This window comes from Euleptes europaea, chromosome 5 (genome assembly GCF_029931775.1).
Source record: "Euleptes europaea isolate rEulEur1 chromosome 5, rEulEur1.hap1, whole genome shotgun sequence".
Lineage (NCBI taxonomy): Eukaryota > Metazoa > Chordata > Lepidosauria > Squamata > Sphaerodactylidae > Euleptes > Euleptes europaea.
The window spans coordinates 72,416,080-72,432,270 of record NC_079316.1 but is presented as its reverse complement, the minus strand read 5'-3'; the positions used below and the strand labels follow the sequence as shown (position 1 = coordinate 72,432,270).

General features: G+C 42.5%; 1 protein-coding gene across 2 annotated transcripts in view; it reads right to left on the bottom strand.

Moving 5' to 3' along the window:
* DOCK1 (dedicator of cytokinesis 1) overlaps window positions 1–13,272 on the bottom strand; it is a 530,876-nt gene extending 517,604 nt beyond the window's left edge. For both annotated transcript variants that reach the window (XM_056850272.1, XM_056850273.1), the window contains exon 1: window positions 13,220–13,272. In XM_056850272.1, coding sequence (XP_056706250.1) covers window positions 13,220–13,265 — 46 coding nt within the window. In that variant the 5' untranslated portion in view covers window positions 13,266–13,272. The remainder of the gene's footprint in view (window positions 1–13,219) is intronic.
* Window positions 13,273–16,191: the final 2,919 nt, after the last annotated feature.

Genomic DNA, 16,191 nt, shown 5'->3' with positions numbered 1-16,191 from the left:
ATATGCATTAAAAAGACAATTACAAATGGGCTTACATTAAGTCAAAGCTTTCAGTGGGTTCAAAATAAGCTCAAACTGCCATGCTGTCACAACATTATAACTGGTAGCAGTGTGCTGATGTGGCAAACAGATCCAGGATATCAAGCTAACCCTGAAATCTGAATTTATTCTGCCACAGAAGTAATCAGGACCATTGCCACATGTGGCACAAGGGAATTTAGCAGGTATCTGTGTTTCATATATAGTGGTTGGAGCATGAACGATCTATCTAAAAGCATAATAATGTTATAAGAATGCAACCAGCTGTTAAACCCACATGACAGAGTGGGCTATAAATCTAAATTGCATTAATGTAAGGCATACTGTTCCTACAGATGCATGCAGCGACATTGCTATGCATTCAGACTTTCTTTTATAACATCATCTTATAACATCTAACTAGAGAAATGATGGCTCGGAAAAAATATCAGGGGTAGCAACTAGGAAGAAGGGTCCTAAAGACTTAAATACATTTTTTTTACCGTTATGAATTTGAGATTGTAACAAATTTACAAAAGAGGGTCCTCAAACAAACCAACAGGACCTATTTTACAAATAAGAGCTTTCCATCCTTACAATAAGGAAAGAGATCCTACAATCTCTTGGAAGTTCTTGTAAACAGTACACTAACTTATGATAATTAGCTAAACAAACATACAATAAAACTATCATTTTGTTTTTCTTTTAGTGTGTATGTGCATATACAACTTTCTACATTTTCCTTATGAAAAACTAGAAATGTGGGGAAATTTGAATGAAGGAAGGACTTTTTAAATACAAAGTTTTACTCACTCAGAATGGGTAGTATGGAGATTTTTATGCAAGACAAGCTGCCGCATAAAATAACAATAGTTAAAACCTATTTTCAAGTATCTATTATTGAAATGTGAATAACTATAACAATTAATGTGCTACGTACGTGATAATACATTACTGAATACTTACATGTTTACAATGTTATAAAATTTAACTTTATATCCAAATATGATTCTAGCCTGTAATGCCTTTTGAACCTGTTTCTGTCCATATAACACATTTTCTTTTTCTTTTCTAAAATTTTGCACTTTCTGTTTTCAGCTTTATTTCCCCCTGATTCTTGGCAAATCTAAATATATGGGCTAAGCCACCACATGGTGCAGTAGTTAGCAGAACTCTCTCGTTTTCTAGTTATAGGATATATTTTCAGTTTTATTTGTAGAAATTGTAGACATTTATATCTTTAAGTTTCATAAATATGCTAAATGGAACAATTATATACTAATTAAGTGCTAAATGATGCATATAATATTGTTAAAGCAGTAAAATAAATTAAGGCTTGATAAGAAAGTATTGTATGTATTTCACTTTTCCTAAAAATCCCTTTTAATTTCGGGCGAAAAAATGGGGAGGGGAAGAAAAAGTTTTTTCCTTGTGCTTCAAAATGTCTAGAAATTTTACACCTCAAAGCCTCACATATTTGGAAGAGTGAACCAGTACTTCAGGGCAGAAAATCAGACAAATGGTATCATTAGGAGCCTTTAGAAAAGGGTTGTCAAACTCATTTGTTACAAGGGCCAGATATGACATAAATGTCACTTGGTCAGGCCAGGCCATATGTCCCATAAAATTTAATGCCAGGTACCAGAGATACAAATTTTATAGAAGACACAGGCAAAGCCAATTAATTATATTATTTGATACTTTATTTTTACTTTAAAAGCCAATAAAAGTGTTATGCACGTTTGTACTTAAAATACAAATGTGCATAACACTTTTATTTGCTTTTATTTAAGCCTTTGTTAATTGACACCTTGGGACTGAGAGGTGGCTGCCTTGGGTGGTGAGAGTCCGCAGTGAGCTCACCAGCCCAGATTGGGAGAGGGTGTGTGTGGCTGCCTCAACTGGTTCGCGGGGCAGGTAACAGTTCTCAAGGTGCCGGATCTGGCCCACAGGCCGGATGTTGACACCCCAGCTTTAGAAGACCTGAGACAACCAAAGGCTGCAGGACCATGGGGTGTCGGCTGCTTCCTTGATACCAGAATATGATCCTAGGATTGAGTTGCAAAAGTTCATTACTTAAAAACAGCCCTTATAAACAGAAACCAGACATTCAGGAAAGATGCCTTTTGAGATTGCTGCATTTTAGACTACCTACTGATGTTTTCCTACATATAACTTCAGTAAAATGCTAGATCATCATCTTTAGAAGGGTTTGATGTAAACTTAAAAGTATTTAATTGTGTTATCCAAATTTAAAATTACACAGCCCTGCAAAAAAAGTTCCTTCTTTTCAGAAGTTAAGATTTCTAACATACACAGAGATGATTCAACATCTTTATTACTACATAAAGACATGCAAAATATGTATCAAAATGACTATATCAATCAATCTTGAAGGAAAATCCACTGAGAAAAGAATAAGAAATGTTTGTCCTAAATCTGTTTTCAGAGCCTGATTTAAACAGGGAATAGCAAGAAAATTATGTCTATGTTCACTTAGCATCAGATTTTGCTCTCCCCCCCCCCTGAGCGACAAATACATCTATTTTCAACTCCCACACTCTCGAAATTCATTACAGACATGCCATATTTCAGAATGTGGTCATCATTCACAGCTGTTCAATAAAAATGCTTGTATAATTATTTCTTTCTAAGACCACTGGACAGCAGAAACAATTTTCATTACATTGCAAACTAAAGAACAAACACGGCACCATTTCTACTACAACCTTTTTAAAAATGTGACAGTGACTCAATTTGAGCTAGTTTCAATATCAAATTATTCAACTTTCATATTCTAATTCAGGGGTCCCCAACCTCGTGGTCGTGGGTGCCATGGAATCTGTTCACACATTTCCTGGTGCCCCCACGTGTTTTTAGAAAGTGGGTGGGGCCAGGTGGGGCTCTTGCTCATCAGGCCATTGGAGATTTGTTTCTGTATGTAAGTATGTAAAATACCATCAAGTCACAGCCAATTTATAGCAACGCTGTAGGATTTTCAAGGCAAGAGACTAACAAAGGTGGTTTGCCATTGCCTTCCTCTGCATAGTGACCATGGAATTCCTTGGTGGTCTCCCCTCCAAATACTAACCAGGGCCAATTCTGCTTCGCTTCCGAGATCTAACAAATCAGACTAGCCTGGGCCATCCAGGTCAGAGAAAACTGTACAGAATTTCAAAAAAATGTTGCTTTTGTTGCAGTGGCCACCACAGCACAAACATCTTCACTATGTGTCTGAAGGTAAGCTACAGCAACCATTTTGTGCAGGGCCCCGCAACCTGCAGCAGCTATTTTATGGCTGCTCCTACCACTCTGTGTCAGAATTCAAAATGTGCCCATAGCCTCAAAAAGGGTTGGGACCTCTGCATCAGGCTCCTAAAACTCAAGGATATGTTCCCCTATTTATTTAATTTAGATAATTTCTGCCTCATCCTTCAGCTCTCAAACATAAAAAGGAGGTTATAGCCTACAGCTCCGCCAAGCTATCACCAGCATATTCCTCAAGTACAAGGAGTCTCTTGGCAATAGCTCTTCTCCTAGCAGAGAAGTATCTTATATCAGAAGACTGTGTCATATACTGAGAGGCAGTATACAACCCAATTCACATATTTGATTAATTTTTGTACCAGCCTTCTGCAGCAAGGATTTCTCAGAGAAGATTCCAACAGAAATGCATAAAATACAATCGTCCGAATAATTAAACACTAAACATTCTGGCATGTATTCAGTAGTGATTGACCTTAAGTGTAAATGGTCTTGCACTTGGGAAAGTGTGGTTTGTGAGTTTGTTTTGTTGCAGAAGAGGACTGTGTTAAGAAAGGATTGTTGCACCCTCATTTTACCTTGTGCAAGATGCAGCACCCCCTCATACTGACGATGAATTAATAATGCAACCACAGTAAACATTCACTAACTGTTTTAGAATCAGCTAACTCTCAGTCCTATTGAGGTGAGGAGATGTATGCAGCAGTAGCAGCAAGGGCAGTGGAAACCAGTTCCAAAGAGGAACTGGAGGGGAATGTGAGCCGGAGACATGAAGCAACAACAGCCAGGAGAAGGAAGAATACTGACTCCAGAAACAATTTCATATAACACACACAGTGCACACATTGCCTCCTAAACCCGGCGCAGGCATTCCTCTCAGGAATGCACTGACATTTACCACAGGCCCAATTACCATACCGAAAGATATTTCTGAGTAGGGCAAGCCTAGAACGCTGCTGTAATGTATTCGGGGAGAGCACAGAAAGAAAGCAAGAAAGGAAAGCATGATATACAGTATAGTATCATATAGTAACTTCTGGATTCAACATCCAGTAATCAAATCATCCACATGACATTTAAAATTAAATGTCTGATATGATATCCTGTGCATTGCTTTTATCGTGTTACTGGACTGTTATGTTTCTTTTTGTGTCTTTGCTGCTACTTGGAATCTAAGAAAGAAAAGTGTGGCACTGATATTTTAAAGAAATGTATGACCAACATTTCTACCAATATGAGAACCCAAGGTAGCTCTCAAGGCTATAATAGAAGTTTAAAACAGAAGAAATACAACTGCTGCTCTGCTAGAAGATTGGGGGGGTACAAAGCTGTCCAAAATCCTCTCCCAGCACTCCGATGGCCCTGCTGATACAGATAAGCTCTTTAGAGAGCGCAGTGAACCCGGAGAATACAGGAAATGAAAGATAGACTTTTTAAAGCAAATTCATTTCCTAATTGTGTGTGTTTGTTAAGTGCCATCAAGTCATTTCCAACTTATGGCGACCCTATGAATCAGTGTCCTCCAAAGTGTCCTATCCTTAACAGCCTTGCTCAGATCTTGCAAATTGAGGGCCGTAGCTTCCTTTATAGAGTCAATCCATCTCTTGTTCTTCCTCTTTTCCTGCTGCCTTCAACTTTTCCCAGCATGGTTGTCTTTTCCAGTGACTCTTGACTTATCTGTCCAAAGTACGACAGCCTCAGTTTAGTCATTTTAGCTTCTAGAGTCAGTTCAGGCTTCATTTGGGTTTTTTTGGCGGTCCAGGGTATCCGTAACACTCTCCTCCAACACATTTCAAAGGAATCTACTTTCTTCCTATCAGCTTTCTTCATTGTCCAGCTCTCACACCCATACATAGTAATAGGGAATACAATGGCATGAATTAACCGGATCTTGGTTGCCAATGACACATCGTTACACTTAAGAATCTTTTCTAGCTCCTTCATGGCTGCCCTTCCCAGTCTCAATCTCCTCCTGATTTCTTGGCTGCAGTCTCCCTTTTGGGTGATGATGGAACCAAGAAATAGAAAGTCTTCAACAATTTCAATTTTGTCTCATCATAGGGTTTTCAAGGTAAAGGTTGGTCAGAAGTGGTTTACCAGTGCCTTCTTCTGCGCAGTACTAACCAGGATTAGCTGTAGTGGCAATGCCGTTGTCTACAAAAGATCCTCCGCCAATGTCACCTTCCACTACTGCTGCTGCCCAGTAGCTAGCCTTCAAGGATTCCTTGTGAAAATATCTTTAGTTTCACCAGTCAATCTAACCTGAGAATACTGTCATATTTGTCTCTGGAATATATGGTCTTTCTCTCCTATTACTAGATACATTTTAATGATGAATTTGTATTTGTATTTTAATATTCTGGAAAATGTCTAAATTTTAATTTTTTATTATTTTTATTTATGGAATTTTGACCTTATTCTGTATTATTGCTATGGCTTTTTTTGGGGGGGGGGGGCTAATGCAATAAAGACTTGATGATGATACTGTGATGCCAGGAAGACCTTAACAGATGGGGGGAAGGGGCAGTAGAGAAATCCTCTCTTAACATACCCAATCATTAAGCCTTCACAGTCTAGGAAAAAACATTTCACCTTATAGTCTAGTCAGTATCAAAATATATTACACAACAATGGGATTCTACAGTGTTGCCATTTGCATGTAAATTAGCGGATTACATTGACTTCTTGTCAGACTGTTTAGTTCATTCCATTCTAATGAAACAAAAAGAAGGATTTGGACATATCCTTGTACACGATACAGCAGGCAGCTTATCTAGGTTGACTACAACTATTTGACACTAATTATTACTCTAACGGTCCCACATCAAAAGGCAAGCTAATCCACATTTTCCTTATTTATCATATAAAAAGAGAAGTGCCCGTAGAGTGCTGTCCCATCCTTCAGCATCTAAAACTTCCACCAAAGAAGAGTTGATTTTTGTATGCTGATTTTCTCTACCTCTCTAATTTAAGAGAAATTCTTTACTTTAAGAAGGATCAAACTGGTTTGCTCCTTCCCTTCCTCTTCCCACAACAGACAACTTGTGAGGTAGTTGAGGCTGAAAGAGCTCTAAAACTGTGACTAGCCCAAGGTCACCCATGTGGAGGAGTGGGGAAACCAACCAGGTTCACCAGATTAGAGTCCACCACTCATGTGGAGGAGAGGGCAATCAAACCCGGTTCTCCAGATTAGAGTCCACTGCTCTTTAACTACTACACTATGCTGACAGTCCTTAGTGACCATTCCATTTGAAACTGAACTTTTTTCCAGAATATATTGGCCGAATATATCAGGCTTTCAACATAGAGATGCACTTTTTACTTCGATTCAAGCCTAGTAGCACCTAAGCTCCTCCCTGGAGCTTTGACTCTCAAAAATTCATACCCCCAAAATACTGGTGGCCTCTAAGGTAATGTGTGTGTGTGTGTGTGTGTGTGTGTGTGTGTGTGTGTGTGTGTGTGAGAAGTGCCGTCAAGTCGCAGCCGACTTATGGCGACCCCTTTTGGGGGGTTTTCATGGCAAAAGACTAACAGGTGGTTTGCCAGTGCCTTCCTCTGCACAGCAACCCTTGGTGGTCTCCCATCCAAATACTAACCAGGGCTGACCCTGCTTAGCTTCTGAGATCTGACAAGATCAGGCTAGCCTGAGCCATCCAGGTCAGGGCTCTAAGGTACTACTAGACTTGAATAAGACTAGGAACAGCTAACCTCTACAACATAGTAAACACAGAGCCACCTGTGTTGTTGCAGCCCCAGGATGGGAAGCAACCAGATATATGAAATGTAATGTACAAAATACTTCACGCAAGTTGAAGTATAAAGTACACATGAACACATGATGCTGCCGTATACTGAATCAGCCCCTTGGTCTATCAAATTCAATATTGTCTACACAAAGTGGCAGCGGCTCTCCAGGGTCTCAGGCAGGGGTTTTTTCACATCCACCTACTTACCTAGTCCCTTTAACTGGAGATGCCGGGGACTGAACCTGGGAACTTCTGTATGCCAAGCAGATGCTCTACCACTGAGCCACAGCCCCTCCCCATATTATAAAAAGTATGGCAACTAACAGACACCAGAACAGGATGGTCTTGCCCAGTCCAGAACTGTCCAGGAAGACATTTGTATCAAGTGAACAAGGCTGCAATTAATATCTGTGGAATTTAAGATAGCTTCATTAGTTGGCTTTTTCAGAGCAGGCTTGGAGGTGTTCATGGACCCAGTGCTGCTGTTTGAAAAACTGGTTAGGACAGTGACATTGTGCCTTCTATCAGCTGCACCTGGTTCGCCAACACTCTCCTTTCTTAAGACTCAGTTGATCTGGCCACGCCGACTGAAGGTCTCACAGATGGATTATAGTAACGTGCTCTACATTGGGCTGACCTTGAAGACAACCTGGAAACTGCAGTTGGTCCAGAATACGGCAGTCCCAACTACTGTCGGGGACTAATGGATGGGAGGATGTGCTGTCCATTCCAGAAAAAAACTACACTGGCTGCCAGTTTGTTTCCAAGTTCAGACCAAGGTGCTGGTTATGATCTTTAAAGTCCTTCACAGCTGGGGCCCATGTACCTGAAGGACCATCTCTTTCCATATGTTCCTATGCACCATATACTGTTTTAAGGCTCCCACACTTTGAGTGTCATGCCTGGCACCGACCAGAGTCCAGGCCTTTTCCATCATGGCTCCATGTGGGATGGGTTCCCTGAAGAGTCCAGAAGTGCCCCCTCATTGGAGAGCTTTAGGGGGTGTTTGTTTGCCCAAACTTTTGAAAGGCTATGAACAGCAGATATCTGGAGAGGAGCTCAATATTTGGGGCTTATTTTATTTTTTGTTTTAATGTGTATTATTTTAATTATTGCCCTGACCTGGATAGCCCAGGCTAGTCTGATCTCATCAGATCTAAGAAGCTAAGGAGGATCGACCCAAGGAAGTATTTGGATGGGAGATCTCCAGGGAAAACCAGGGTTGTGATGTGGGGGCAGGCAATGGCAAACCACCCGTGAAAGTCTCTTGACTCAACTCTGCCTTTTTTCAGTTGACCAAATAGTTTCATGAACATCCTCCAACTACTTAAAATCCACTTCCTTAACAACATACATAGAAACACTTCAGGATTCTTCCATTCATCAACAATGGTTTACCATGAAAAGGGGGAGGGGAAAACACTGTAACACATTTCATCTGTAATAGTGTGAATTACTAAAAATATTGCTTGTAATAGTAACAACAACAAAACTTCAGCATATCTTTTCTATAACCAAGCCATGGAAGTGATGTCTCCACATGAAGTAAGCCATCAACCTTTTGACCTTGATAAAAGACCACATCTAGATCAGCTAAACCCCATAATACACAAAACCAGAAAATACCCGCAATCAAGAGCATCAAGTGAAGCTCCTGAAAGCAGAAACCATAAAAGATCTGCAATCCAGAAGATAATACAGGTGGCAAAGAAACTGCCAAGTGAAGGAGGGCAAATCCAAGTCAGGGACAAGAAAATGTTCCAACGGTATGGATTACAGAGACATCTTCCTTCAACTGCATAGCAGCGTATTCAATCCCTTTGCACAGTGGCATGCCATCCTTCTTATAGTTCCTAAATAGCATAATTCCTTATCCTGCAACCAGGACAGAGAACAGCAGAAAATAAAATATATTGATAATGTCAGGCTGTCAGCATAAATAGCAATATCCGATTCATAAATCAGCAGTGAGGTAGGTAACTTTTAAATGTTACCATATTTGTGTTGAATGAAGCTGCTTTTTTCTAAGTGCTCATCTCTCGCTAACCCCTGTGGTACCTCAGCTGAAACTGACAGACTACCATTGGGTGCTTTTCATTTATTTAAGAACACAAGTAGACTGATTATGAATGTGCAGGACTGGTATTTGGGGTCAGTAATGACCCCCAGGGTTAATTCTTACGGAGGACTTTGTGCGTTCTGCCTGATTGGCCAGGGAGCCTGGAGGGTTTTTTTTTCCTTTTTGCCGTCTTCTGGGCGTGGAATAGGGGTCGCTGGGTTGTGGGGCGGGGGAGGTAGTTGTGAATTTCCTACATTGTGCAGGGGGTTGGACTAGATGACCTTGGAGGTACCTTCCAACTCTGTGATTCTATGACTCTATGTTCCTAGACCTCCTAACCCAGATAAGTACTAATATTCCCATTCTGCAGCTGAGAGGCAAAAGCTGTGAAAACAGCTGGTGACCCAAGGCTTCATAATAAATTCATGGCTAAAACAAGATTGGAACTGAAGGCTTCCTGGCTAACACTACACTTTCAGCTGGTAGCTACTATGTTCCACAGGTCACAATGAGCAATACTAGATAATGGTTACAATTAAAACCTTTTTTTTTTCTTTTGCCAAAAGGCCCACTGCACCTGAGAGAACAGACATAAAAGAGCAATCAGGGGACTAGAGCAACTGCCCTATGAGGAACAGTTAAAACACTTAGGGCTTTTTAGCTTGGAAAGAAGGCGGTTAAGAAGAGACATGATAGAGGTCTATAAAATTATGCATGATATGTTTCCCTCTCTCATAATACTAGAATGGGGGGTCATCTGCTGAAGATGGAGGGTGACAGAATCAAAAGACATAAAAGGATTTCTTCACACAACGCACAGTTAAATCGTGGAACTCCCTGCCCAGGATGTGGTGATGGCTGCCAACTTGGAAAGGTTTAAGAGGGCAGTGGACATGTTCATGGAGGAGAGGGCTATTCATGGCTTCTAGTAAAAATGGATACTAGTCATGATGCATACCTGTTCTCTCCAGGATCAGAGGAGCATGCCTATTACATTAGGTGATGTGCAGCACAGGCAGGACAACGCTTCTGCAGTCGTCGTTTGTGGGCTTCCTAGAGGCACCTGGTTGGCCACTGTGTGAACAGACTGCTGGGCTTGGTGGACCTTGGTCTGATCCAGCATGGCCTACTTATACCACATTTCTCACACAGAATTGGGCACCAGGGACAGTACAGTACATAAAATATGTTCCTGGATGGGTAAAGTCAAAGGTTTTATCACACTTCAATATGATAAGCCCACACTGCTGGGCAAGTAGATATCTGCATGCCTGCTCCTTTGGTCTCAATACGAACACAACCAGCCAAAGATGTCATCTTTCCTTTCCACTCTACCTCCCTCCCCAAAAAGAGTTTAAGTATAACTTAATTTCTGCTTCTATGCTAATAAGGATCCTGATATTTTAGCTCTTTTGACAACAGTAAGAAACAAAGTTACCTTTTATTAGGAGGAAGGGCAGGGGGGGACAATTTGCAACCATCACCCCTAATTAAATCTGCAAGATTTAGTTAATCTATTCAAAATCTCTGGCTCAATTAATCTGGCTCAACCATTTTAATCAGGCAGCACCTTTTTTATTTAAAAAATTACTTTTGATGTAAATACAAATCCACAGGAAGCAGGCAGCTTCCTAAAAGAACAGAGTCTTGTGACAAATTTGAAAACTAGTTAATTTATTGTGATGTAAGCTTTTGTGAGCTTGAGCCACAGTAACACATTTGTCTTTTAGGTACCACAAGCCTCTTTGCTGTTTTTGCTGTAGTAGACTAACACAGCTACCAAGCTGGAATTCTTTTTTCAAAGAGGTATTCCACTTTCTCCTCCTCTCTGCCTCTTCCAAGATGCTACCTGTTGTAACACACACGTACATCATTCAATGTTCATTTTCTACAGAACTTTTCCCCCAAATTCAAATCCACACAGATTTAAATGGATTAAAATCCATACAATTAATCAGACAACATCAGAACAAGAAGTCTTAACCTAATTAACTTATATGGACCGTCTGCAGCTAAATCTTCTCAAGCCTAGCACTAAGATACCGTTTTGACAACATCAATCCAAATGGGTTTAAAGAAGAAGAAAAACTGACCATGGGATAGATTCAGATTTATTATTAATACGGCAAAGCCGTTAAAATATTCATATAAATTACAAGATAGAATTAAAAGATACACTATCTAAAACTATGGGATACACCAGTGTTTTCAGGATAGTTGAGTCTTGCATCACCAACTTGTGACAACCTTTTAGGGTTTTCAAGGCAGGAGAGTCTGCAAAGCGACCCTGGAATTCCTTGGTGGTCTTCCATACAAATACTAAGCAGGACCAATCCTGCCTAGCTTTGGAGATGTGACTACCGCCATTTGTGCAGGCCATTTGTGCACGGGAGGTTTTGCCTTGGATTTGCCGCTCAATAGATGCACATTTGCCGCTCAATAGATGCACTCAAAAATAAGCGCCCATGCAGAGTTTTGAGAATTCGGATGGGGAAAATGTGCATCTAGAGAGTGGCAAATCCAAGGCAAAACCTTCCATGCATAAACGGCCTAAATCAAGGTAGTCTGGGTTATCCAGGTCAAAACTAAGCTGCCTTCAAGATGCAAACAGCATTCTTTTTATAGGGCACAAGAGACCTAAGTCAATGGAACTGCCATACAGGAGAGGAAAAGATGCAGTCTAAAAACACTGAAAGCCCTAACAAGAATACGAATCGCGCACAGGGGCCGGGCCCAGAAATGAAGGAGAACAGGAAGGCGTCAAACTGGCAGCGGGCCTCCCAGCTCCAGATGGGGTGGGGGCGGGAGAGGAAGGCACTGGGCAGCGGGAGGAGGCAGCCAAGGGGCAGGAAAACACCAGCGTCCATTTATGCATGAGAGGTTTCGCCTTGGATTTGCTGCTCTCTAGAAACCCATTTTCCTCATCCGCAATCTCAAAACTCTGCATAGGGGGCTTACTGTTGTTGTTTTTTTTAATAATATTTTTTATTTTTGTTTAAATACGGGGTACAAAAAGGGAAAAAGGGAAGGGGATAAGGGCAATCCGTCTGACGCAGACAAACACATTTTTTTGGTCTAATAAACTCAAAAGCATTTTACACTTTCAAACTATCATTGCCAGGCATTCTCATTGATCAAATATATATTTACATTTTCGTATAACTGATTATATTATCTAGTTTTCTGATGATAGATAAGAAAACTTACGATAGATAAGAAAACCCACAAGGGGGCTTACTGTAGTAGAAAAGAGCAAGAGTCCAGTAGCACCTTAAAGATTAACAAAAGTATTTTCTGGCAGGGTATGAGCTTTCGTGAGCCACAGCTCACTTCTTCAGAAAGCTCATACCCTGCCAGAAAATATTTTTTGTTAGTCTTTTAAGGTGCTACTGGACTCTTGGGCCATTTATTCATGGAAGGTTTTGTATTGGAGTTGCCACTCTTTAGATGCACTTTTTCCCCATCCATATTTTCAAAACTCAACAATAAGCCGCCATGCAGACTTTTGAGAATTCAGATGGGGAAAATGTGCATCGAGAGAGGACAACTCCAATGCAAAACCTCCCATGAAGAAACGGCCTTGCTCTTTTCTACTACTGCAGACAAACACGGCTACCCACTGTGAATTATCTTCATGGAAGGGGGCTCACTGTTGAGGTTTTGGGAATTTGGGAGGGGGAAACGCGCACCTAGAGAGCGGCAAACCCAAGGCAAAAAAACTTCCCGTGCATAAAATGACCCAAAAGGAAACGCGCCTTCCAACGTGAGCCGGACAGCCGCTCCCGCACCCCGCCCTGCTGCCTCGCGGGCCTTTCCCGAACCCGCCCGGCCAATCCTCTTCCTCCTCCACGACCACGGCGGCAGAGTCCTTACAAGCCAGACTCGGCCTGTGTTGGGCAGCCAAGAACCCCAAAGCGAGCCGGTTTCGGGGGGGGGGGGCTGGGGAGAGACAAGAACGGCAACCAGGAGGCGCTTCGTCCAGCCTTAAAGGGGACGTCGAACCGGGGAAAGTTTTTGCAGCTCCGAACCAGCCGCCTCGGAAGTTCCACAGCGAAGCGCAACAAGCGGGATTCCGCCCCCCCCCCCGGGGGAAGCCGACCGAGGGTGGGGGAGAAGAGGGAGGCTCGCTCACCCACGCCGTATTTCTCTTCCCGCTTGGTGGGCACCCAGCGCGTCATGGCGCAGGGGAGGCCGCGCCTGCCGGGCGACGGGTCAGGAGAAAACAAAAACCAAACAAAACACAGGGATGCGCGCCGCGACCGGCCTAAGGAGCCGCCATTTTCCAGCCTGGGTAGCGGCCGCTCCGGGACGAGGAGGAGGAGGAGGGAAAAGTAAGTTTGCCGTGCCGCGGAGGAGTCATGTGGTGCGGGCGGAGCTAGGGCCGCGGAGGCCCTCCCCGCCGCTCTGTTCCCGAGAGGAAGCCCAGGGAGTTGGGGCCGTTGACGCGCGACGGTTGGCCGCTCTCGGGATGCCCGTTTGCCCAGATTCAAATTCTCTAAACTCAACAGTAAGCCCACCCCACCCCCCCGGGCAGAGTTTTGAGAATTCGGTTGTTTTTTAAAAAAATATATTTTTTTATTTTCTTCATTTAACCTATTAACATAGAAACAATATCCAATACTAAAAATAATAGTAATAATAAAAAAACAAATAATATCACTAATTTAACAATAAAATGACTTCCCCCTCTCCCTCTCCCATCTAAAAATAAATTGTATAAACTTTTGCTAATATTATTGTAATTAACCTGTTCTTATCCTACCCAACATTATTAAATCAGTACCTAATATAAAATGAATACAAAGTATAGATAAGGGATTAGATCAAAGAGTATCCTTTAAATGGTCCCATTGAAAATTGATTTTCACAGTAAGTTCTCCAAACCTCCCATTCCCCCCAAAATTGTACATTATCATTGTGGTTTATCAAAGCTGTAAGCTTTGCCATCTCAGTCAATTCCAGCATTTTTTTTATCCAGTCAGAGTTTTGAGAATTTTTTTTTAAATAATTTTTTATTTTCTTCATTTAACATATCAACATAGAAACAATATCCAATACTAAAAATAATAGTAATAATAAAAAAACAAATAATATCATAATTTACCAATAAAATGACTTCCCCCTCTCCCTCTCCCATCTAAAAATAAATTGTATAAACTTTTGCTAATGGAGCTAATCCCAATATTATTGTAATTAACCTGTTCTTATCCTACCCAACATTATTAAATCAGTACCTAATATAAAATGAATACAAAGTATAGATAAGGGATTAGATCAAAGAGTATCCTTTAAATTGTCCCATTGAAAATTGATTTTCACAGTAAGTTCTCCAAACCTCCCATTCCCCCCAAAATTGTACATTACCATTGTGGTTTATCAAAGCTGTAAGCTTCGCCATCTCAGTCAATTCCAGCATCTTTTTTATCCAGTCAGAGTTTTGAGAATTCCGATGGGGAAAATGTGCATCCAGAGAGTGGCCAACCCAAGGCGAAACCTCCCGTGCGTAAAGGGCCCCTGGGAGTCGAGGCTGGGCGGCGGAAAGTTGGCCGCTTTCGATGCCCGCGCCTCTTACCGCCCGAGTCAAGAGTGGCATTGCGCGCGACGGGCTGGGGGGGGGGAGGCCGGCTTCTCCAGGCCCCCACAGTGGCGCTGGGGCCCGGGGGAGGAGGCGGGAGCCACCAGGGAAGGCCCGCTGCTCTCGACACTGGCCGAGCGCTGTCCAGGTCCTAGGGCTACAATGAGGCGCCGGAGGCGAGAAAGGAGCCGGGCGCTTCCCACACCCTTTCTCCTTGGGTCCAAGATGAGCCTGGCCTTCCGCCTAGGGTTGCCAGGTCCCTCTTCTCCACCAGCAGGAGGATTTGGGGGTGGAGCCTGAACAGGGCGGGGTTTGGGGAGGGGAGGGGCTTCAATGCCATAGAGTCCAGTTGCCAAAACGGCCTTTTTCTCCAGGTGAACTGGTCTCTATCGGCTGGAGATCAGTTGTAATTAGGGTTGCCATCCTCCAGGTACTAGCTGGAGATCTCCTGCCATTGCAACTGATCTCCAGCTGATAGACATCAGTTCACCTGGAGAAAGTGGCCGCTTTGGCAATTGTGCTTTATGGCATTGAAGTCCCTCACCAAACCCCACCCTCCTCAGGCTCTGCCCCCAAAACCCCCCACCGGTGGAGAAGAGGGACCTGGCAACCCTAGTTGTAATAGCAGGCGATCTTCTGCTATTACCTGGAGGTTGGCAACCCTACCTCTGCCTGTGGTGATATTGATGGGGAAGCATAGGTGGATCTACTGTGAAACTAATGAGGCTGAAGCTTCAGGGCCCCTAATCCAGGAGGGGCCCCCTGAAGCAACTTTTTTTAATGAGTGAATTTCTCAACAAATCGATGGAGTTTTTTAAGTGATAGACTCATAAGCCGATGGGTTGAAATACTCAATATTGACTTTAGAATATGCTCGAATACCATTTCATATGACCTCAAAGTGTCCCTTGTAATTGGTCGAATTTCAAAATTTTCTCGGGGGCTTGTAGTTCTCGAACCCCCAGCTGTAAGGGCTCACTGCACTCGCCAGAATCTATTCACAGCCTACATTTTGACAGCTGGATTGTCATATCCTTTGTTGGTGCATGGCTTATTCGTTCGGTAGTTTTATTTCATCACTGTATGGCCCATTTTCAAGGACTTCACTCCACCACCCTGTTCCCCACCATTTGAGCCTCGAGGTCCTTGCAAGGGCAGCAAGGCCCTTTGGACCTTGTTGGATGTCGCCCTATTGTTGCTGGTTGCGAAGGGGCCCCCATAACAGTACAAGCTTCAGGGCCCCAAACATGTAGGGCCGCCACTGTGGGGAAGGGAGGCCAAATGCCTTGTGCCAGCCCTTGCCAGTGGGAGGGCAGAGACTGGGTAAAAGTTGGATGTCAGGGTTTTTTACATGGATGCTCAAAAATTCATATTTTTTTACATTGAAACAAAATTAGACTGCCATCGTATTGTGTTTTTTATATATAATTTTTATTTTTATATATTGGGATACAGAAAAAAGAAAACGGGAAAAGAAAGGGGGGAATCTGTGTCCAAGCTTCAATGCAATAATACATACATGCACCCAT